Source organism: Triticum urartu, chromosome 1 (assembly GCF_003073215.2).
Source record: "Triticum urartu cultivar G1812 chromosome 1, Tu2.1, whole genome shotgun sequence".
Classification (NCBI taxonomy): Eukaryota; Viridiplantae; Streptophyta; class Magnoliopsida; order Poales; family Poaceae; genus Triticum; species Triticum urartu.
This window is the reverse complement of record NC_053022.1, coordinates 489,195,124-489,220,710: the sequence shown is the minus strand read 5'-3', so window position 1 is coordinate 489,220,710 and position 25,587 is coordinate 489,195,124. Positions and strand designations below refer to the sequence as shown.

The 25,587-nt window shown below is 41.4% G+C and overlaps 1 protein-coding gene across 1 annotated transcript; it reads left to right on the top strand.

Moving 5' to 3' along the window:
* The first annotated feature begins 4,040 nt into the window (after positions 1–4,040).
* On the top strand, positions 4,041–8,687 carry LOC125536253. The gene is made up of 3 exons (XM_048699448.1): positions 4,041–4,580; positions 6,835–7,058; positions 7,738–8,687. The coding sequence occupies exons 1-3, from the start codon at positions 4,121–4,123 to the stop codon at positions 8,389–8,391; spliced, it is 1,338 nt and encodes a 445-aa protein (XP_048555405.1). The 5' UTR covers positions 4,041–4,120; the 3' UTR covers positions 8,392–8,687.
* The last annotated feature ends 16,900 nt before the right edge of the window (positions 8,688–25,587 follow it).

Sequence of the window (25,587 nt, the reverse complement as noted above, 5' to 3'; positions counted from 1 at the left end):
AAGGCAAAACATCTTGAAGATAGCGAGACAACCCCAAAGTCTTGACTTGATGCAGTGTTCAAGTTACTTGAGACTAACAGTCAGACAAGCTCACAGAATTCGTTGTCTGAATCAGTTCGACTTCTTCAGTCCCAAGTTCTAGCAGAAAGGCATTCTGCAACTCAACTTCGACTTGAAGTCCTATCTCTAAGAAAGATTGCGGAGAACACCAATGAGAACCTCATCGTTAAACAGCTACACCTGGAAGCTATGACCGACATGCTAGGCCGGTCTCACAGCCTTGCTCAGCAGCTTGGCAGCAGTTCCCCCGCAAGGCTAACCTTTGTTGAACTGTCTTGGAAGTGGTCTCGATTCAGTATTATTTTGTTACGCTGCAATAGTGCCCAGTTTTTGTAATCTGCTTCTTTGTTGCGCTTTATGATCACTGGTGGCGAACTTCGATGCCCAGTGGATGTAATATACCTTAAATACTTTGTTGTATAGTGTAGGTTTATTCTTAGTTACTATGTCGTAATTTCTTTATTGTATAAAGTAGGTTTGTTCTTAATTCCTACTAGTTACTGCCATCACTCGCTATCTGAAAAAAAATCAGATGTAGTCGACCGGACCGAAACATTCGACTCTAACGGGCCAGATTTTAGCGGGCCACAATTGGGCCGGCCGGCGTCTTTCTTGGGCTCGAATGATTGGGGCCTTCACACATTGCGCTAGGCCCAAACTTACACCGGCCTATATTTTAATTGAGCCTTTTGTCGACCTAGCGCTTAGTTTGGCTCAGGTAGCGTTGGGCCATTAACAGGCTGAATATTATACTGGCCTGTTACGACCGAGATGAAACCACGAGCCTTTAGCAGGCCAAAATACATGTTGGGCCTCAATTTTCACTAGTCGTAGACGGGCCTTTAGCAGGCCAAAATGTAGACCGGGCCGTTTTGGGCCCAGTTAGCTCACGGGCCATTACCAGGCCAAAACATATCTCGGGCCTTAGTTGGCCCACTGATATCATGGGCCTTTAAGAGGCCGAAAGCTTAGCACAGGCATCAACGGGCCGAATTACGCGACAGGCCTTTAACAGGCCCAAAGTCACGTTGGGATTAACTGTTGCCACCTTTAGCATGGGCCGTTAGTGGGCCCGATGTCCCGTCGGACCATATATCGCCCATGGGCAGCACGGGCCATTCCCAGGCCGAAAGTCACACCGGGCTGAAATGGGCCCATGTCTACATCAGGCCTCTAACAGGCCGAAAGTCATTGGGCTGTAGTTGGGCCCAAATATTCGGCGAACAATTAACGGGCCAGATCTGGCTTCGGGCCGTAAATGGGCCCAAATATTGGGCGAACAATTAACGGGCCAGATCTGGCTTCGGGCCGTAAATGGGCCCAAATATTGGGCGAATAATTAACGGGCCAGATCTGGCTTCGGGCGGTAAATGGGCCTTTATTAAGCAGGTCGTTATTGGGCTGGCCCACTAGTACCTGATTAAGTTCTACGGGCCTTTGACTGGGCTGGCCTTTTTAACCTATATGGGCCTTTGTTGGGCCCAGCCACCTGTCGACGTATCATAGGCATGTCTCCTCCAATGGACGGGCGACATCTGGCCCACTGACGAGCTGACAAGTGTTCCCTTCGGCCAATCAGAATTTTACACGTGGAAATTTCCCATTGGTCAGGGCTGTTAATGGGTTATCGGATCCAAAATCTGACCCGATAGCTTAACGGCGTTCCGTTACGGTGGATGCCACGTGTCGGTCACCCTTGACGAAAGCACTTCTGTGACGCACAATTTATCGTCATGGAAGTGGACACTTCCGTGATGATAATTTTGGTAATGTCATGGAACACTTCTACGACAACACAGGTATGACTATCTTGATTCTGTCATAAAATCGTCATGGATGTACATGCATGACAAAAAAACGCGACCTACTGTGACAAACACGTATCATCACGGAAGTGTATTTTTTTTGTAGTGTGGGTAGTTGACATATGAGCCAGACCGGACACAGACGGACATGGAGGACACAGAGAATGTCTGGTTTGTCCGCTTCGGATCCAAACCCGTCTCAAATTTGGAGAGAATATGAGTCCAAGCGAACACAAGGCAGGCAAAAAACAAAATGAATCTTTGTCTTGGGGGCACATTTCCCTGTTTTTTGTTCACATATTCAAAAATATTCAAAAAAATTCAAAATTTTCAAAATTCAGAAAATGTACCGGATTTCAATTTTTTGTTCACATATTCAAAAATATTCATGCTTCCAAATTTGTTCGGATTTTTCAAAATTGTTCTCCGTTTCAAAATATGTTCTCAAGATTCAAAAAATGTTTATGCTTTAAAAAATTGTTCACGCTTCCAAATATGTTCATGATTTTAGTTCTTCATTTCAAAATTTGTTCTCAAGATTCAAAAAATATTCATGCTACACAAAAAAGTCCGCGCTTCCAAATTTGTTCTCAAGATTCAAAAATCGTTCGTGCTTTAAAAAATTGTTCACAAATTCGAAAAATGTTTGGGAAATTCAAAGTTTGTTGGTTTTCATAAATTTTTTCACATATTCAAAAAAAATCATGTTTCAAAATTTGTTCACAAATTCATAAAATTGTCTGCATGTTTATTTTTTCCACTAATTCAAAAAATTGTTCCTATTTCCGAAATTTGTTCACGTATTCCAAAAAATACAGCAGTTTTGGAAATTTGTTCATAATTGTTTTAAAAGAAATCATGTTTTCGAAATCCATTTCCAAAATTCAAAAAAGCTCATTTTTTGTAAAAAATAGTTTAATTTTAAAAAATGTTCAGTTTTCCAATTTTGTTATTGTTTTCAAAATATGTTTTGCGTTTATGAAAAGTAGTTCATAATATATATATATGTATATATATATATATATATATATATATTCATGTATTCAATTTTTTTTGTTCCTGTTTGTTATTTAAAAATTTGAGTCCCCTAATAATGTTTGCGTTTCAAAACGAGTTTCTTTTTAATAAATTATGCTTCAAATATTAAATCAAGTTTTAATGTGCCGCGGATTATAGTTCATATACTCCGGGCTGCCATCGTACATACTAAACCTCAGTTACTATAGTGGTTATGTACTCGCTTCTCTGGTGGGAGGACTTGAGTAGGATCCCTTTCCTGCAAGTTTCATTTTTTGTAATTTGGCGAATTGGGTTTTATTTTTCGCCGCTGCTGGCAGTTTCTTTAAGCGTGGTGCTGCCAATGCTTCTAAGTAACTCGCTTGATGTGATGGCTAGCCCGTTGCACGTATAGGTAGCAGGTCGTGGGTTCAAGTCCTATCAGTAGCGCCGTCTGTTTTGTGCGAATTTTACATCCCGCGCGAGACAGCGAATGGGCCGGCCCAGTCGCACGCCTCTTGTGTGTTGCATGAGCTATTCGCCGTTTTGGTCAGCGCGTTGGGTCGACTTTTGTGTCTGTTTTGTGCGAATTTTACATCCCGCGCGAGACAGCGAATGGGCCGGCCCAGTCGCACGCCTCTTGTGTGTTGCATGAGCTATTCGCCGTTTTGGTCAGCGCGTTGGGTCGACTTTTGTGTCTGTTTTGTGCGAATTTTACATCCCGCGCGAGACAGCGAATGGGCCGGCCCAGTCGCACGCCTCTTGTGTGTTGCATGAGCTATTCGCCGTTTTGGTCAGCGCGTTGGGTCGACTTTTGTGTCTGTTTTGTGCGAATTTTACATCCCGCGCGAGACAGCGAATGGGCCGGCCCAGTCGCACGCCTCTTGTGTGTTGCATGAGCTATTCGCCGTTTTGGTCAGCGCGTTGGGTCGACTTTTGTGTCTGTTTCAATTCAAATGGACACACACAAACGAAATGAGCCGGTGCGTAATTTTGTTTTATAGTGTGCTATATAAAACATGGTTGACGCTGTACTCTTGAAAAAAAAACATGGTTGATGCTAAACATTGAAACAATTTAGGACGTTGGATCTAAGGATGTGTACGGTTCAGATGCTCTGGTAGCAGACTACACGGGCCGGCCCGAGTATGTGAGTTTTGGGGAGCCTCCCAACCCAGAAGTGCCAAACGTACCCAGAGGTTTTCCCCATCAGGAGCAGAGAGGCGACGGCGGCAGACGAGTTGCAGCGGCTTGCCGAGATGGAGGCGGGTTCGGATATGACGAAGGAGGCTGGGAGAAAGAGGGAAACCCACAGCGGGACCGAGATGGCCGGGGGGAGTAGGAGAACCTCGAGGAAGATCACAAAGAAGACGGAGTATCCATCGGTGCTGGATGTGATGGATGCCGCGATGAATCAGGTACTAAAGGAGCAAATGGAGTGGCTGGTGGCGAGGTGGAACGCCGAGAACCCCGACGCGACGCCACTCGTGGTGGAAGCGCTCACGGAGGAGCAGCGAGAGTCGCTGGAGCGAGAGCATTTGGCCAGGGAGGTGTTGATTGGTCAGGCGTACGTGGATAAGATGTCGGCCGAAGACATGGCTAGACTGAAGATGGAGGAAAGTAATCCGAAAAAGGATCCCGACGAGCTGTATTACCAGGAGTACCGAGAGAACTGGGAGTGGAAATATGCTGAAGAGTTCGGCTCCTTCGAGGCCACGAGTAAGATAATCTCCATTCCTTTCCCTTCTCTTATTACTGTGTAGAAATTTCCCCGAAAGGGTCGTGCCGGATCTCACTACCTTCAGTGTAACAGAGTTGTGATGCTTAGCATCAGATCTGTTTGCGACGGTACATCCTGAGAAATCAAGCAGAAACAGCTGAGATTTAAACAGGTTTAGCCAAGTATTGCAGGCAGTTATTTCTAGTATGAATGATAAAGCAGAGATATAGTTCTACTTATTACATAAAAGTTTTTGCAGCGTAAAACATGAAAATGCATGTGAATTAAGCTGGTGGCCAGGTCTTGACCTCCATTTTGTCTTCACTCAGCAGAGGATATCTCCTCAATGAGCACGCCACTTGTGCCAGTGTATACTTGTATATGCTGGTTGTTTTTCATCGCACTGAAACCTGTCAAATCCGCATTGTTACTTATCACAGCGTTGAATTTCTCTTGTGGTGTTGCTGTGATCCTACTTTCTGTAAACCTTCAGCACCCAGCATTGTAAATTCCCTGCGAGTTTGATTTTCAGCTGTAATTTTGCTTTCCAAATGTGTTTAAACAGTCTGTTATATCAGAACTGTGCTAGATAGTTATGCATTGATGACACTGATTGTTTTGCCTTACTCCAGCCCCAAATAGATTTGTCTGCATTTGATCCCCCTGTTGTATGCCTCAGGCTCTTTACCCTGGTCGTTTGACAGTTTAAATTCTTGTGGAAGCTTTGCTCGATCAGTCCAAAAATCAGTATTTTTCCATCCCCTGTAGCTATTCTTCTATTATCTATATAGATGTTTCCGACCTCTGCAAATTTTTAATTCCCACCCCTCATTTCCATTAGGTGTGCATATTTTAAACCATTTCCCCCAATGTCATTTCTTCTGTTCTTTTACCTCGCTTACCTTTGTCCATTTTGATTGTCATTATCTTTTGTATGTAATGGATACATCGACATGTGGCATATCGATGGACTAGTAAGGTGATCTAAAAAAAGTGATAGACTAGTAAGGCATGAATTGGTCACCCCCCCACACACACATCCAAGGAGATAATGGTCCATCCTTTAACCTTTCTAGTGTTCTGCATTTTTTCAATTAAATTGCTCTAATGTTTCATCAGTAGGCCCGCCCTGGTACACCTAACTACCTTATTGGCCATGAACCAACCTGACTGACTAAAAGTTACTCTCTCCCTCCCATAATATAAGAGCGTTTGACACTAATATAAGAGCGTATTTGACACTACACGTGTGAATCATCCTACATAAGTATGATAGTATCAGCCGTGATTGTAGGATAGATACGGATACCCCCTTCTTCAACCAAATATGGTATGTGTCTGATTATCACATCACTCAATTGTGCCATATTTTGCCAAGCAATTTTGACATTCAAAGTACCCCCTGTTGTAACACTTTTGAGCCATTTCAGCCACGTTTCACTAAATCCTCGATTCTCTATGAAATGAAAAAGAAAATTCCAATTGATGTTGTCGTACATTTTTGCAAAGTTCAATGTCTATAGTATACCTTACTATTTTTACAAAATGGGTCAGTATAAAAGCATGTGAGTAAATTGGGCAAACCTTCAATCCGCACATCATCTTTTGTCACTGAGTAAATAGTATGTTTTTGTTGCCACTCATTTGCTACCCTTTGAAAGCACGCTGTTTTGTTGTCGCCCTCCAATAGCCACTTCTTGCTACGCAGTTGAAACCAATAGTATTTATTTTTCTCATAAAGCTTAGCCAATCCAGTTTGTATTTCCCTCTACGTGCAAGTTGCTCTCTGCTAATTACTCTCGTCTCCTCCTCTAGATTTTATAATTCATTCTGTAACTTCTTGTTCAGAACTATAGAATTTCTCCTCTTTTGTTTGTCCCCCATAAATGTAAACATTTTTGGGCTTCCTATAATTTGAAAATAAAAGCTATCCAGCGGGCTTACATTTCTGATAGGCTCGTTACAAACTGTTTCCACTCTATCAGAAACTCAGGCTGCTTTGTCTAACTTTTATCATATCGAAATTCGTTTGATCCCTCATCAGCGACTAAACAGTATATTTCCAATCAATTGATGATTCCGTTGCATCTCTTCTTGCTGTATGTTCGATCAGTTGATGTTCCCACTATATTTAATTTCACCATTGATCTAGATAGATAGAGGCAGGACATTATTGAATCACAATTTACTGTCACCACATGCATAGATTAATATCTCTTTAACTGAAGTGAAATCTCCTGCTACTACATGCAGCTCGGATCCCCGCCATGTGTTTCACGGACAAGCCGACGAAGCCTGGTGTTACTAAACCCAGGCGTAGTATGCAGATCTTTTCAGTTAAAGTTGAGGAAATATATGGGGATTTACGTTGGCCGTTGGATGTGTTTGGCATCGTTGCTGTGAGGGATGACCTGGATCACCATCGCAATATTATCTTTGAGCGCAAAAGGGATAACTGTCAAACTCTCAACGAGGAGGTTCTTATTTCTTACATTCATTATGTCTTATTTGTTTCTAGCTCTGCAACAAAGCCTTTTTTAATTACTCCCTTTAGTGTTGCCGTATTATATGTACCATGTGTCTGTTATGGTTTTTACTTCACAACCCCTGGTATATGTTTGATACTATCATACTAGTATTGTCTTTTACTGTACTTCATGAGAAATGGCTGCAAGATGTTTTAGAAACATTGCAAGGTATTGGAAAGCAAATGTTGCAGACATTACTTACGCTAATATGCTTTGAGCTATATGTGCAGACCTCAACCATTATAGTTCCTTCTCTTATATGTTACGCTAACGCATTTAGGCTAATGTTTCCTGCCATCATTTGTCTATGCACCTCACATTGTATTATTGTCAATGCATGGTGACATTTTCTCTTGATTGTGCTGCTCAAAATTTACTTATTAGTTTAAATTTGCTCTTTTAGTTTGAATGGTTCAGAAATATTTAAACATCCTTGCTAACCAAATTAAGTGTATTGGCATTGTGTTCATCCTCAGTTCTTTGTTGTTGTGCCCACAGATTTTCTAGTTTAAGACAATATATTATCACTATAAATTAAGTTACAGTTGATGACCAGCTCTCCCTTTTTCTTATACCAATATTCGAGATATTCTCATTGTTTACTCAAATTGGTGGTTGTTGCATGCAGGATCCATATTTAGTATTAACAGGTCCTGCCCGTGCTCCTCTGACTCTTTTTGGGCCTATGCATTTCGATATCACGCTGAAAGTGAAATGCAGCAATGAGTTAGAGGACAAAGATCTAAGCCTGCTAGGCTTTCGCTACGAGTGCTGCGAATCGATCAATTATCAAGCCAGTAAGGGAGAGCCTACCGTCAGTTCATGCGTGAGCAGCCAAAAACATAGAAGCAAGCTGAGCACATTGGAGCTGACTTGTGGTATTGTAGTCTCATCCATTGAGGCCACAATCAGTGTGCGTATTGTCGACGGGTCATGGCCAGATGGATTCAGCGGGCGGTTCTTTGCCTCGACTGCTAGCGTCAGTCACATGAGGGTGTTACTGCTCAATATTGGAGATGAGGATACGCCTGTTGTTGCCACTGATGGCACCATTGAGCTGTCACGACGCATGGTTTCTGTTGAAAGCTTTGGGGAGCTGAGAGTGAATGCAGCAGGTTGGCTAGGCAGCCAGCAGATTGACCGTGAGGTGTTCTTTCAACCATTGAAATCGGGTAGAAGCTCTCGTTCGCTGAAGGTTGGCTCGTGTGAAATGGAAGTTACCGTTGCCTGGTCCCTTTTTCCGTTATGTTATCCCAATATTTCTTCACCCAAGAATGGGTGAGGCCGATAGTAGCTGCTGTCTAACTATAATAACTTAGCCACAGTTCTTTAATGAACTTTGTGAGGCTTTTGCTAGCAGGAACTTGTCTGGCCTATGCGATATGTTTTATGTAGTCAGATATATTAAGTACTCCCTCTGTAAACTTTTACAGGACGTTGTAGATCACTGCTTTAGTGATCTTAAACGTCTTATAAAAGTGTACAGAGGTAGTACTATGGTTGTTGCTTCTGAAATGGCGTGTTATGAGTCGTGTTTTGTGCTAATTAATGATGATGGTAATCGAATATCTTTGAATGTTGTTGCATGTGAGGATAAGTTAGATTTGCTGTTTTAAACAACTGTTTAAATATTATGCTTGCACATTCTCAGGGTGGCATTTACAGGTTAGAAATACAAAATGTCCTGTATACTATAAATAGTATTACCTCCGTTCCCAAATATAAGTCTTTTTAGAGATTTCAACAAGTGATTGAGTGAATCTACACTCTAAAATATGTATATATACATATGTATGTTGTAGTCCATTTAAAATGTCTAAAAAGACTTATATTTAGGAACGGAGGGAGTATGTGTTAATTGTACTGGATTAATGTGTGTGTATGCAAATGAACCTTTCTTTTGCAGGTCTTGCACTTGCTTATGTTCAAATATGTACTATAAACTATGTGTTAATTGTACCGAATTAATGTGAGTGTATGCAAATGAACCTTATTCTTCCCGACCTTGCACTTGCTTATGTTCTTGGATCCATCCTGGGGCAAAGCAGACGGTGTTGTGCCGCCCGCCTCGGTCCGTGACCACTGAATGACGATGTTTTAGGATCTATAAGTATGTCGAGAAGGTGAATAGGCTACCAGTTGCCTCTGGATGCACAATACCCTGGTCGCCTCTCGATGCACAATACCCCGTTTTGGTCATATTGTGTACCCTTACCCTAGTCGGTCCACCCTAGATGTCGGTTATTCGCCCAACCTAGGGGCAATACTTTTGCTACACCTCGCGCATCAAGCAAACCATGCACAAGGAGATATCATGTGTGGAGGAGTGATCACAATGTTGGCCAACTCCTTTGGCCTCAACTACAATCATCTCCGCCCCATTGTCGGCAACATCGTTGTTACATCTGTGTTCTTACTAGCGCTGATATGGTCGTAGTTCGTAATGGCCGTCATTGTATCAAAATTCCTGGAGTGGTGTACTTGTTACTCACACCTATGTCTAACCGTTTCTCCATTGAGAATGGACAATTGCATTATGTTGCACAGGAAAGAGATGCAACGTTTGACCAAGAAGGGCCAGAACCTAAACAAGTAGATGAAGAAGAATTCGCCACCGACGAAGAGGAAGAGCAGCCCCAACAAGACTACGCCACCTAGGTGGACCTCGACAACCTTCAAGGCTCTATCCAAGATATGAGCAACCTCGCATCGTCCCTGAGAGGCACTTAAGCTCGAGGAGCTTCAAAACACTCGTGTTGGTTTGTTCCAACATTTTTCTTTTTATTTGCTTTTGCTTTTTTGCCTTTTGCAATTTTTTGGTTGCAAGATAGTTTTCAAAAACCCAAAAACAAAAAATAGAATAAGCTTTGCTTTGCTCTTGTTCTTTATTTAGCCCCTTGGAGTTCGTTTGCATTTTATTTTTAGAGGAGTTGGTCTATGCCAGGACAATGAGGAATGCAAGATCAAGGAAGAGAAGTGTGTAAATTTGCAACCATGCAGGTATGTCCTACGACCCCCGTCTTTTGCACTTGAATACTTAGAGTAGATGTAGTGGTTGTATGTGAGACATGTGCAGATGGGAGTAAGTCTTAATAGTTGATACAAAGGTTTTTCTCTAATAGCTGAAATAATTTTGTAGCCTTTGTTTTCTTTAGCTTAGACAACCAAGACTTGCCGTGGGATAGTTTTTAAGTGAAATGTTATTAACCAAGTATAACTATGCACAAGAGAAAGTCTCTCAAGACTTGGTAGTTGAGAAATTGTAGTGAAAGTAATGTTTAATCATGCTCAATCCCATGTTGCTAATTTTAATAGACTTGATAGCACTTGTGGATTAAATTCTCTAGAGGAACTTAGTTGAAAGGTGTGAGATTATGCCAAAAATTTGTGTTGTATATATCAACATGGTGTTACAGCCTCCGGCTGGTGCCATGGCCTTTGCTACTATAAATGCGTTTACATGTGTAAATGTGACCTTGTCACCCTTCTTGATGTTATGTTGAGGACTCCACTGGCCAATGAACGATCCATCAAGAGCGACAACTTGGATTTCAACTATGAGTTTGTTACCGTACGTAGTGGCAACACCACAAACGAATATTACTCAACTTTCTCTTGAGCGGGTGTGTATGTGGTAAATAAAGGGGATAGATCAAAAGAGCTCGAAAGAGGCATTATTGCTAAAGGTCCATAGTTCCCAAACATTAAGCCACATCGATAACCTATGCATGATCACTTATTTGGCATAATCTCCTTCATGTGTCAATCAAAGTTCCAACAAACAATGATTGAAACAAAGTGTTTAAGAGCCTAGAAGAGGAGACACTTGTGGGGGGTACTCATGAGCACTTGAACATTATATTTTGCTACATGTTTTCTACCCCCTAACTTATGTTTTCATGACTCTATCTAAAAAAACTTTTCCATGCATTCCCAGCAAGCAAGTGTTGTCTAGATTAAATGAAATGAAGTATTGTAAAGTTGTTTTATCTAATAGATCAGAAACTTTATGTTGATTATATTTGCTTCATTAACACTTGCTCTATAACCATACCACCGCTATATCTATGATAAGTTTTCAGGTCAAGAAGCGGAGGACTATCTAGGCATATCGATCGTAAGTGAACCAGAACCTTCTTGTTATTTCGGGTTAAACAACTGGGTTCCTTATGCTTCGGATTTCTCTCTATGTTGCTCGAGGAAGATCAAGTTTAAGCTTGGGGGAGTTGATGAGTGATATTTTTACACTCATTTCAACCTTGTTTAAACTGAGATATTTCATTAGAAGAGAGATATTTGCTTCGGTGTTGTCACTAATGGCTAATAAGTGCAAGGGATTCTAGAAATCTTCTCTTTGATATTTTTCCACAGGAAATGGGCTAACAGGGGAAGAAATCATGTGGGAGAAAGGGAAGGAAGGTAAATGGAGAGTCACCAGGAGGCCGCCAGAGTCATAGATGAAGTTCCATGCGACCGCGTGCGGTCGCATGAGCGGTCATTTGGCGTGGAAACCGAGGCAGGTCGTCCACCTGAGCAACTTTTATAAAGTATCCCAGTCGAAATGTAAACATGAGAGCGTTGGGGAGAACGTCGAGCACAGCCATAATATCTTCATCATCATCTTCATCCACAAACCCTAGCGGCCGCCATTTTCATCTCCATAGCCATCTCTACCACCATGGTGCTCTCTCATCTAGTTCATACTTGTAGTCGTGCATCGCAAAAGGCATCCATTGTAAGACATATTGCGATCAAATCTCAAGATGTGTTCTTCAATGTTTTCTTCTCCTGATCTGATCTCCTTGTGTGAGTAGATTGATAAGGTATGGGGTGAGGCATGAGCCTTGGAACCTCAGTATTTGGTGAAGGGGTCAATGGGAGTCTTTGACATAACGTCTCGTATGTGTGAAATAAAATTGTTTCGTGAAGTGTCTCTTGTCTTGTCTGCGATCTTCATTCCCGCAGGTACCCAGGATCATGGAGATTGAGCACCAGTGAGGCTAGGAGCAAGGGGAACGTGGAGTGTTATACCGAACACCGATGACAATAAGGTTTAGTAGGGTAACATATGGATCGTAACCTTGGGGATTCATGAGGTGTAGTCATGTAACATCCCAATTTTCAATTTGGATGTTATACATAGGTCATCATATGCATATCATATTTTATTTGCATTTTGGTTGAGATCCTAGAAATCTTAAGCAACTCAAGGACCCAAGGAAAGAGTTGGGGATTTCATAAATTTTCATATTTGAATTTTTCTCAAATTTGAAAAGAGGATCATTTTGATTCTAATATTTTTCTCTCCAATTATTTTCAATATTAAAAATAAAAGAGGGAAGATAATATGACTTCTTCAAAAAGAGAGGAATATTGGAGGAATTTTTTTAAAATCAAATAAATATTTTATTTGAATTAGAAAAATATGCATTTTTGAAAATTGCATTTTTAGGCCAGAAAAATGTTCACTTTGTTCTAAATATTAGGATTAGGCGATGAAAATTGTTTTTGGCATTTTTAGATTTTTTGTGTTTTATTAGGATTTCATTCGGGCGGAATATTTTAAAAAAATGTTAGCCGACCGAGCCAGGCCAGCTAGCGGCCCAGCTCGCGGCCGAGCCAGGCCGCAGCCCAGCGGCCCACCCCGGTCGTCCCCGACCCCGAGCTAGAGTCCAGCGCCTCCACGCGCCGCCGGCCGCCGCCGTCTCCGCCCCGGATTCCTCTCCACCGCCTCGACCTCGCCCCTCCTCCAAGTCTCCTCCTCCCCCTTTATATAGCCCGGACCCCGGTCCCGTTTCCCTCGAAACCCGAGCCACCGGAGCCCGCAGCCGCCGCCACGCCCTCGCCGGAGTTGCCGCCGCCGCCGAGCTTCGCCGCCGTCGCCCCGCTCCGCCCCGCCACTCCCGACCGATGCCGCCCCCTCCATCCTGACTGCCGAGCTGCGCCGAGCCCCCTGACGCCCTCGCTGCCGCCGGAGACCCACCGGAGCCGCCGCCCTGTCGACGTCCGAGCCGCCGCTGCCGTCTTGCCGGATTTTCATCGGTTTTGGGTATAAAACTATTCGGTTTTTTGTTTTACGTTTTTTCGGTTTTCGATTTAGATCGGTTTTTTTTCGAGTTCGCTAATTAGCGAGCGTTCGCTCGAACGTCTCTGTTAGTGAACGTATTCACTCGTTTGTCCCTGATAGCGAACTTTCATTCGATGGTCTTTTTCTTTTATTTTATTTTCGGCCAGGGACCTATCCGTGATTATTTTTATCACAGATTAGCCCCTGATCTTTAAACCCTCGCAACTTTTTGCTCGTTCATCCAAATCCAGTGAAACCAACGCCAAAATCTTCATCTCGAACCGCTCTTTCCAGTTAACCAACTTGAACATGATTTTGACAATTTAAAATTTGGTTGCAAGTAGATTTGAATTTGAACTTCTTTTGACCTTAGTTTGAGTTTCGTAACTCCGATTTGATTGATTCTTTTTGCAAAATCGAAGCTCTTAAGTTGAACTTCAATTTGGATCTTTCCTCTTAAGTTTTACCCTTGCATCTATTGCTTGAGTGCTTATGTATGTTATTTTTTGTTTGCGATAGAGTTTCCGGAGTGCGAAGCGTGCTACTACAAGTCACTAGGGTTTTCCGATCGTCAGCAAGGCAAATAACACTTTGATCATACCCCTTTATTACCTAGTTTTTATGCATTAGTTTCAAACCCTCAAACATTGCATGAGTAGGAACTGTTTAACATGTGGGTATTGGGAAGTAGTTGTTGAGGTAGTACCTATTGCCCTTTTCATTCAAACCCTGGGAGTTACTTCTACGTTATGCTTATACTGCTATGCTATGCTCGTAGACGTGGTTTGGTTTGAGTGTTTCATGACAGTTGTGAGTATTATTATGAACTAAGGGTTTATTTAAGGTGGTTACTTTAACACACCTCTGGGTGGATTGTTTGTGGGCACTTGGGGTAATCCAGTGTTGTCCAAGGAGATCCCGGGGAATCTGTGTGATCATCCTATGGTCTGCCACCCAGGCTCAAAGGGATCATAAAATTATTCATGCTAGAAACTTCCGTGTGCAGCCACAAGCCATTATGGGCTCTAGCATAGTTAAGTATGTTATGTGACCTCTTTCAGTGGTAAACTAGCAGATGTAGGGGATGTAGGTGGTACGGTTTACCCGTTGAAAGGGCTAATGCTTCTGAAAGACCGTGTCTCGGTCATCCGTTTCTCAAACATCATGCAGTGCGAGAAATCAAACGGAGGAAATCGAGTCTTGTGGGGAAAAGTGCGCAAACCTCTACAGAGTGTACAAACTAATCATGGTTAGCCATGTCCCCAGTTATGGACGTCTTGAGTATCTGGTGCTTGAATTATTATGTTGATCTCATCACTTTACTTAATTAGTTTGTTGGGTTAATGATTATTAATTTGGGATTGAGATGGGGTTACCATTCTCAATGTTTTCAACAAAATTTGTAGTTAAATAAAATATATTCCTTTGTTGTAGGGAAAAACTAGCTTTCTGCAAAAATAACCATAGAGCCTCCACCAGACAAATATGCATATAGTTATAGCTACTACTTGTTCATTGCTCTACAGTGTTATTCTGCCAGCATATTCCATGTGCTGACCCTTTTCGGGCTGCAACGTGTTATGTTGCAGACTTTTCAAACGAAGAGTAAGGTGCGCTATGCCGTTGGAGTTGATGGACTCATTTTACCTTTGAAGCCTTCCGTTGTTATCTTCATTAGATGGCCTTCAGCCATATTATTGTAATAAGTACTCTCTTTTGAGATATTCGATGTAATAAGTGTGTGATTGAACTCTGTTATAAATCCTTCAAGTACTGTGTGTGTCAGCATTACCAATTCAGGGATGACACTTATGCACAGAGATTTGATCGTTTGAGGTCGGATCGCTACAAGTTTAAACGCCCAAAGCTTTTGTGTGATATTATTATCTTAATTATCGAGGTAACCCCACAAGACGGATAGGGCCTGTGTTAGGACAACTGATTCTTGATGCAGGACTTGTGCCGGTGAAGATGTTATTTGGACACATCCCCCACTCCGATACAAAGCAAGCACATCTTGATGGGTGACTCCCCGAGCACAAACTAATATCATTTTTGATCCCAACACCAATACATGGTTGTAAGCATTAGGTCCTCATTCACGTACCTTCTTTTTATTATAAGTGTTTGAATCACAATTTGCTTGTTTATTCGGTCAAAAGCTGGATTTGAAACTTTGGCACAAGCTTGCTAGAGACCATTGATTCAAGGGAATCTTCCCCTCATGGGTTCGATACCCAGTTTCACCTATGAGGAAATAGGTGTGGGATACACTTTCTTGTTCCAATACCGGATCAATAAAAAGGAGATATCACCAATCCATTTAAACATGAGAAGGTAAAAACTATAGATAATGGGATCAAGCTTTCAAGTAAGAAAGTTTTTAAAGAGCACAATGATAATATTCTTGAGGGAGAAAATTCCATGGAAGCTACAATGAAGATGCCAAGCACTGGGGGGCAGCAACAAAATTGAATGATCGATGCAAGAAAACCCAAAGAAAACAAAGGACGAAATAAGCACAAACATAAGAAATCCAAAGTTACTTTTGCAGATAAATATCAAAATAAGAGTGAAGAGAGAAATGCTTATTGGCCAAGTAATTCAAAAGCATCAAGATCACCCCTAGGCGCAAATCTGGGGACTGGTATTGGCAAAAGGAGAATTTTAAGCATCATATTTGTATCCTCCTTTCGGGCCACCAAATGCCAATGTTAGGATGCATCCCTATAGTAATTCTTATCCATATCCATCATGGGGCATGTATGATACACGGGCACATTCTTCATCTTATTTTAGACTATGTCACCAACATTATGCAGCTCCAATAAGGTCAACATTTGATGAACAATCACGTGTCAAAGACTGTTTTAATCATAAGGAATTGGTCCAGAGCTCAAGGAATAAGAAAGACGTGGTCAAGCAAGTTTACCGTGTTAAAAGAAATGATCGTAGGAGTGCTACTTCAGATTTGATCTCAAATGAAAAAGAGCCAATTAAAGTGTTGACATTGGCTACTAAAGGGATGAGGCAAGTCAATCAAGTGCTAAATCTGAAGATAAAAAGTTTAGAGTGCACAAGGTAAAACAAGGATTGCCATTGCTTCAAACAAAATCACAGTCGGGGCATCCACTAGGCTTATCGTATTGGCAAAATAAGGAATTACAAAAGCATAATGCACAAGAGCTGAGAAAGAAGAAAATGGTATGGGTTCCCAAAGGGGGCAATCAAAACAAAAATGATGTGCAAGCTTCTATTGCAACAAGTACAAAAAAGTGAAGACATAGAAGGATGGAAGCGACGAACAATTAAGTCGAAGGTTTGCATCACAACATCAAAATCATCGGTTAGCACATCATCCATATTATTCAACCATGCCATTGATGCCTTTGCCATGGAATTCATCCGTAGGTATGATCAATTACCCTCCATGGATTTATTTTGATCCATGGATGCAACATAATTTTCTACATCATGAGAGGGTATTACCAAATCACTATACATTTGGTTAGTTCCATTTTTTTTTCTAATCCAAAAGAGATGAAATATTTGATTGTTATTTCATTTATTTATTTCGGCTATACATGCTTTGGTGGATGAGTTCTACATGGACCTCATGGTAATGGTTGATATTTAACTATCGCCCTAAGAAACTATCTAATCATGGTCGTGGTATTCTAGCATCATCCTTGGTACGATTGGAGACTGAGGCAAGGTGCTAAACATATTGAGGCTTTCGCTGATTCGTTACTAGTAGTGCAACGAATATCAAAAAATTATCAATGATTTGGGGAATCACTTATAATTTATTTTGAGGCATGTCTAGATGTAATATTCTCCCTGGGTTGCTTTCAAATTGTTCATATATCTAGACATGACAATTAGAAAGAGTTGGCACAACATGCATTCGGCTACTATGTTGATCATGGTGTATTGAATATCTATCAAAGCCGATGCTTTGTCTCATCGACACGGGTAAGGCCGAACCAATGACCACCGCTTTGGCCACTAATGAATTTTTTATGCATGCAAAAGCAAGGACTGGAGAAACTTCATTGTTGATTATCTGCAAGATCATAGCTGAAGGATGGACAATATGGTTTGATGAATGGCTTTGATGTGCATATCTATGAAAATTTATCGTCGGATTAATGAAGTCGAGAAGGTTTCACCCAAGTTTGCATCAAAATTTTCACACAAGCAATGGCGGATATATATTTATCATCCTAGGCAGACATATAGATGGCCGATGGAGTGTTGACACCGTCCTTATAGAAAACCCGGTACAAGTTACTTTCCGGCATGCTACTTTGTCAAAAATAGGGGGGCATAGGTTGATGCTCAAAAAGTAGCACAATCATAAAAGTTGCTTAAAGCTATGCCAAGATTAATTCAAACTTACGATTGGAATTCACCATCAGATGTCTCTCTTCGAGAAGATCAGGATGAATACGAAGATGGTCCATAACGGAGCTTGGATGCAAAAGTCGTGACAATTTTAGAGATGCTCATATTGACACCAGATTATAAAATGTACAAAACTCAATTAATATGGCCTTGGTTAGGAAAAGTTTCAACATGAAAGTTGTGCGTCTCGTCAAAATGATTGATTTTGATATAAAAATCATGTAAATCCTGTGCAACATGTGGAGTCAAAACAAGGCTAGGGACAAAAACTGCAGAGTCACTTTGGACCCACCGAGTTGATTTGACTCGGTGAGACCGAGTTGATGTCAGAAAAATTGGGAATTCTGAATGAAACCACTCCGAAATTCTGACTTGAATATATAAGATTACAGAAGGTTGGCCATGTTCACTCGGTGAGACTGAAGCAAGCCACTCTGAGGCTTCGAGTTGATCCAAAAAAATACCAAAGATTTCTATCCGAGTTAGGTTAGGGTTTTTGACATTTTAAAAAGAATTTTTAGTCCTTTTTCTTGTACGGGAAGTCCAACTACCTCATAAATAGATGAGAGGTGATGGCCGATTGAACAACACACAATCGATAAATCAATCTATCATCTTTTACCTTCTCGCTTGTTCTTTTTCTTCCTTGTTCTTCGTTTGTTCTTCTTGTTGCAAGGTGGCGAACCTCGAGGACCCAGGAGTGATCAAGTCGACCTAGGGCAGCCCATAGTGAAAGTGAAATCATGCCCTTAAATCATGTTTTGATGTTGATGATAATATACATGTAGGGGACTAACTATGTTTGTCAAGTAAATCTCAGGTGTTAGTCCCCGGTTCATCAAGGTGTGCGGATCAAGAGCATACGAAGTGTTTCTTACTCAAGGACGAAGTATCAAAATGATTACATATTTGTTTTCTTGAGTATAGGATCCCACACTATTAAGAGGGGATCGATAGGGTTAGTTAAAAGACTTGATCTTGCCACAAACCTCCTTCCCAAAAATGCACATGCTCCATATTTATATTCTCTGACATGTTTTTGTCTCTGGCCTGCCGGATGTCCGGGCCTCATGCCGGATATCTGGCCTGCTCGCCGGATATCCGGGCCTAGCTATCCAGAGAGCACTTTGTGCTGGTGCTACTTGTCGGATGTCCGGGCTCCCCCTGCACCTCGGATTTTCGGGCTTACTTGCCGGATGTCCGGCTTGTGCTATCTAGAGGGCGTATTCATCTTTGTGAACTTGCCGGATGTCCGACCATGTGCCGGATGTCCGGGGTTTCTTGATTTGCCGGATATCCGGTCTTGGCCCCCGGATGTCCGGCCCCTTTGTGTTTTACCTCTGCTTCTCCTTTGTTCTTCAAGTGCCTCGCCAACTCGGATGTCCGACCACCTTGCCCGGATGTCCGGCCTGCCCGTTCACTTGTGCTACAATAGCCACATTTGTGCTCACACTATATATAGCCCTTCTTCCCCACAGGAGAGGGTTGACCATTCACTTTGAACAAACCCTAGAACACATTTCACTCTCTCTCTCACTCTTCCACACCAAATCTTAGATCCCTAAGGGATTTGAGAGCATTTGAGAGAAGTTGTCCGACCAAGTGATAGATCCACTCCTTGTGGTTACTTGTCTTTTTGCACTTATTTATATCATATTGTGCTTGCTTACACACCCATTGGTGTTACTTGTTTATCTTGCTTAGCTCCTAGCATTATACTTGCAATTGTTAAGCTCACTTTCATCTTCCGCATTATTGCCTAAAATTTCTAAGTAACAATTAAAATTAGTAATTGTACCTATTCACCCCCTCTAGGTCCATCTCGATCCTTTCACATAGACATCGCACGCCCTAACGGGGTCCCTCCCGGGTGTGTGGGGTTTCGTGTCTACAAAAGTGCCTGCCGGATTGCTTGCGTACCGCACTTCCATCCGGGCCTCCTTCGACGTGAGCTGCGGTGCATCACCCCGACGTCGAGGGTACATGGTGACATTCATGTGTGAACACAAGCGTACAGTCTTCACGATCTGGTAGCGCTTCGCCGTCCAGAGCTAATCATCACTAGGGAATTAGAGGGAGGAGACTAGAACCACACTGAGCTTCTAATTATCAGGATTAGAGGATCTAGATCAAGCTCTAATTGGTCAACTAGGACCAACTAGGACCAACTAGAACTAGAATTAGAGAACTAGAGGAGGCTACAAAACTTTAGTTCAAAAGGTGCCAATACCTCAAGTATATAGGTTTGGAGAGGGGAGAGGGGGTGCCACACAAGGAGAAGGATTCCCCTCCCCTTGCACCGGCCCTAGGAGGAGGAGGAGTCCCCCACTTGTCCAATTTGGCCTCCCCTAAGTGGGAAAGGGGGTGCCTCCCCTATTGGGCTTTTGTGGCCCAATTCTCCTTCCATCGTTTGTCCTTTTAAGACCCGTTGATATTAAATTAAATATAAAAGCCTCCTAACTATTATCAGAGCCTTTTATTATTAATGTAACACCTCCAGAAACATTTTCCACCTATATATTATTTATCGGTAATACTCGGTGCTCGATAAACTCCGAACACTTCAAGTTTCTATCAAAACTATTTCAAATATTAATGAAACAATTTCACAAATATATTCTCCTTACTCCCGTCCTACTAAAACTCAGCAGATCATGATTACCTTAAGCTTGTGACCCGGTAGGTTCGGTAAAACATAGACATGAATAAAACCTCTTTGCTCAATGACCGATATCGGAACCATGGGCGTCCATATCAATCCCCATGAGTACATGAATGACATTCGAGTGAACCTTTGATTATCATGTGGTATTCCCTTTGCTTCGAGATACTTTACAAAACCCAAGGTGAGATGTATCAGTATCCTCTTGAATCAAACACATGCTCACTATACCGGTCTCCTTGTTAACAGGTTTGATCTTCTTTCTCGTTGACATGTTAAAGCATCCCCGTGATATTGTCACCTGTGTCTGGCTAGACGATGATAGATGCCGTCACATCGAGAGGGCCCTAAGAATATATCTCCATCGTCGGAGGAGCAAATTACACTCTCGAGCTATCTAGTCCCTTCTCAAACTTTCCGATGAACCCGTAAGTTGTCGTTATGATCACCATATTACAAATGACGTGTGAGCAACCCTAAAGTCCACCGTATGGTAAGAAGTGACTACGATACTCTCATGGTCTAAGGAACTAAGACTCACGTTAACACTCCGTGTTATAAAAATAGACTTCAGATGATATTATCTCAAAGTATAACAAACAAGTTTGGTCGATTCAATATGATCGTTCTTCTAATGCCATACTCTCAATGTCGTTTTAGAACTATCGTTACACTTAATGATATCCTAAAATCCGGGAAACATGATCACCAACAACACTTAAGCTAATCTTAGAGCAATACTGGGAATCTTATTTTGTCGTTTATCATTCCACACGTGCATATGAGTTTTCCACCGAATCGCACATTCCAAGATCATAGCAGTTACAGCATAGAATATAAACTCTTAATTATGAATACAAAATATAATAATACAATATTATTGCCTCTAGGGCATATTTCCAATAGCAGCAACCGCGGGTGATGCAGGATCAAAGTCTTCATCAGCAATAGGCAACTTGGTAACTTCAAGTAGCTCGCGAGCTGGGGCCTTGAGATGCTTGTCACCAGTCATCTAATACGCCCATTTTGCATCATGCTTTTATATCAATATTTATTGCATTATGGGTTGTTATTACACATTATGTCACAATACTTATGCATATTCTCTCTTATTTTACAAGGTTTACATGAAGAGGGAGAATGCCGGCAGCTGGAATTCTGGGCTGGAAAAGGAGCAATATTAGAGACCTATTCTGCACAACTCCAAAAGTACTGAAACTTCACGGGAGCACGTTTCAGAATATATAAAAATATTGGGCAAAGGAAGCACTAGAGGGGGGCCACCCACCATCCACAAGGGTGGGGGGCGCGCCCCCTGCCTCGTGGGCCCCCTAGCAGGCCTCCGGTGCCCATCTTCTGCTATATGAGGTCTTTCGTCCTAGAAAAAAATCATAAGCAAGCTCACGGGACGAAACTCCGCCGCCACGAGGCGGAACCTTGGCTGAACCAATCTAGGGCTCCGGTGGAGCTGTTCTGCTGGGGAAACTTCCCTCCGGGAGGGGGAAATCATCACCATCGTCATCACCATCGATCCTCTCATAGGGAGGGGGTCAATATCCATCAACATCTTCACCAGCACCATCTCATCTCAAACCCTAGCTCATCTCTTGTATCCAATCTTTGTCTCAAAACCTTAGATTGGTACCTGTGGGTTGCTAGTAGTGTTGATTACTCCTTGTAGTTGATGCTAGTTGGTTTAGTTGGTGGAAGATCATATGTTCAGATCCTTTATGCATATTAATACCCCTCTGATTATGAACATGAATATGCTTTGTGAGTAGTTACGTTTGTTCCTGAGGACATGGGAGAAGTCTTGCTATAAGTAGTTATGTGAATTTGGTATTCGTTTGATATTTTGATGAGATGTATGTTGTCTTTCCTCTAGTGGTGTCATGTGAACGTCGAGTACATGACACTTCACCATTGTTTGGGCCTAGGGGAAGGCATTGGGAAGTAATAAGTAGATGATGGGTTGCTAGAGTGACAGAAGCTTAAACCCTAGTTTATGCGTTGCTTCGTAAGGGGCTGATTTGGATCCATATGTTTCATGCTATGGTTAGGTTTACCTTAATACTTCTTTTGTAGTTGAGGATGCTTGCAAGAGGGGTTAATCATAAGTGGGATGCTTGTCCAAGGAAGGGCAGTACCCAAGCACCGGTCCACGCACATATCAAATTATCAAAGTACCGAACGCGAATCATATGAATGTGATGAAAACTAGTTTGACGATAATTCCCATGTGTCCTCAGGAGCGTTTTCCTTTATATAAGAGTTTGTCTAGGCTTGTCCTTTGCTACAAAAAAGGATTGGGACATCTTGCTGCACCTTATTTACTTTTATTACTTGTTACCCGTTACAAATTACCTTATCACAAAACTATTTGTTACCGATAATTTCATTGCTTGCAGAGAATACCTTACTGAAAACTGCTTATCATTTCCTTCTGCTCCTCGTTGGGTTCGACACTCTTACTTATCGAAAGGACTACGATAGATCCCCTATACTTGTGGGTCATCAAGACTCTTTTCTGGCGCCGTTGCCGGGGAGTGAAGCGCCTTTGCTAGGTGGAATTTGGTAAGGAAAAATTATATATAGTGTGCTGAAATTTACTGTCACTTGTTACTATGGAACATAATCCTTTGAAGGGCTTGTTCGGGGTATCTTCACCCCGACCAGTAGAGCAAAGAGTTGCTCCTCAACCTACTGAACCTACTGAAAATGTTTACTTTGAAATTCCTTCAGGTATGATAGAGAAACTGCTAGCTAATCCTTTTACAGGAGATGGAGCATTGCATCCCGATTTGCACCTAATCTATATGGATGAAGTTTGTGGATTATTTAAGCTTGCAGGTATGCCCGAGGATGTTATCAAGAAGAAGGTATTCCCTTTATATTTGAAGGGAAAGGCATTGACATGGTTTAGGCTATGTGATGATATGGGATCATGGAACCGATTGAAATTGGAATTTCATCAAAAGTTTTATCCCATGCATCTGGTTCGTCGTGATCGTAATTATATATATAATTTTTGGCATCGCGAAGGAGAAAGCATCACTCAAGCTTGGCGGAGGCTTAAGTCAATGTTATATTCATGCCCCAATCATGATCTCTCAAGAGAAATTATTATTCAAAAAATTTATGCTCGGCTTTCTCTCAATAATCGCTCCATCCTCGATACTTCTTGTACTGGTTCTTTTATGATGAAGACTATTGAATTCAAATGGGATTTATTGGAGAGAATTAAATTCAACTCTAAAGACTGGGATCTCGACGAAGGTAAGGAGTCAGGTATAACCCCAAAGTTTGATTGTGTTAAATCTTTTATGGATACCGATGTTTTCCGTGAATTTAGCACTAAATATGGACCTGGCTCTGAGATAGTAGCTTCTTTCTGTGAATCCTTTGCTACTCATGTTGATCTCCCTAAGGAGAAGTGGTTTAAATATAATCCTCCTATTGAAGTAAAAGTAGTTGCACCTATTAAAGTTGAAGAAAAGACTATCACTTATAATGATTCTGTTGTTCCTACCGCTTATATTGAGAAACCACCTTTCCCTGTTAGAATAAAGGATCATGCCAAGGCTTCAACTTTGGTTCGTAAGAGTAATACTAGAACACCTACACCCCCTGAGCAAATTAAAGTTGAACCTAGTGTTGCTATGGTTAAAGATCTCTTGGCTGATAATATTGATGGGCATGCTATTCACTTCTGTGATGAAGCTGCTAGAATTGCTAGACCCGACACTAAAAATAAACATAGACCTGTTGTAGGCATGCCTGTTATTTCTGTTAAAATAGGAGATCATTGCTATCATGTCTTATGTGATATGGGTGCTAGTGCAAGTGCAATACCTCATTCCTTATATAAAGAAATTATGCATGATATTGCACCTGCTGAGATAGAGGAAATTGATGTTACAATTAAGCTTGCCAATAGAGACACTATTTCAGTAGTTGGGATTGTTAGAGATGTTGAAGTCTTGTGTGGGAAAGTTAATTATCCTACTGATTTTCTTGTTCTTGGTTCCCCATAAGATAACTTTTGTCCCATTATATTTGGCAGACCCTTCTTGAATACTGTTAATGCTAGGATAGATTGCAAAAATGATGTTGTTACTATTGGTTTGGGGGATATGTCTCATGAGTTTAATTTTGCTAAATTTTGTAGACAACCCCATGATAAAGAATTGCCTAGTAAAGATGAAATTATTGGTCTTGCTTCTATTGTCGTTCTTCCTAATGATCCTTTAGGACAATATTTGCTCGATCATGAAAATGATATGTTTATGAATGAAAGAAGGGAAATAGATGAAGTATTCTTTAAATAGGGACCTATTTTGAAACACAACTTGCCTGTTGAAATCCTAGGGGATCCTCCACCACCTAAGGGTGGTCCCGTGTTTGAGCTTAAACCTTTACCTGATACTCTTAAATATGCTTATCTTGATGAGAAAGAGATATATCCTGTTACTATTAGTGCTAACCTTTCAGAGCATGAAGAAAAGAAATTATTGAAAACTTTGAAGAAGCACCATGCTGCTATTGGATATACTCTTGATGATCTTAAGGGCATTAGTCCCACTCTATGCCAGCACAAAATAAAATTGGAGAAAGACGCTAAACCGGTTGTTGATCACCAACGGCGGTTAAATCCTAAGATGAAAGAAGTGGTAAGAAAAGAAATACTAAAGCTTCTGGAGGCAGGTATAATTTATCCCGTTGCTGATAGTCAGTGGGTAAGTCCTGTCCATTGTGTCCCTAAGAAGGGAGGTATTACTGTTGTTCCTAATGATAAAGATGAATTGATCCCACAAAGAATTGTTACAGGTTATAGAATGGTAATTGATTCTCGCAAATTAAATAAAGCTACTAAAAAGGATCATTACCTGTTACCTTTTATTGATCAAATGCTAGAAAGATTATCCAAACATACACATTTTTGCTTTCTAGATGGTTATTCTGGTTTCCCTCAAATAACTGTATCAAAAGAGGATCAATAAAAGACCACTTTTACCTGCCCTTTCGGTACTTTTGCTTATAGACGTATGCCTTTTGGTTTATGCAATGCACCTGCTACCTTTCAAAGATGTATGACTGCTATATTCTCTGACTTTTGTGAAAAGATTGTTGAGGTTTTCGTGGATGATTTCTCCGTTTATGGAACTTCTTTTGATGATTGCTTAAGCAATCTTGATCGAGTTTTGCAGAGATGTGAAGAAACTAATCTTGTCTTTAATTGGGAGAAGTGCCACTTTATGGTTAATGAAGGTATTGTATTGGGGCATAAAATTTCTGAAAGAGGTATTGAAGTTGATAAAGCTAAAGTTGATGCTATTGAAAAG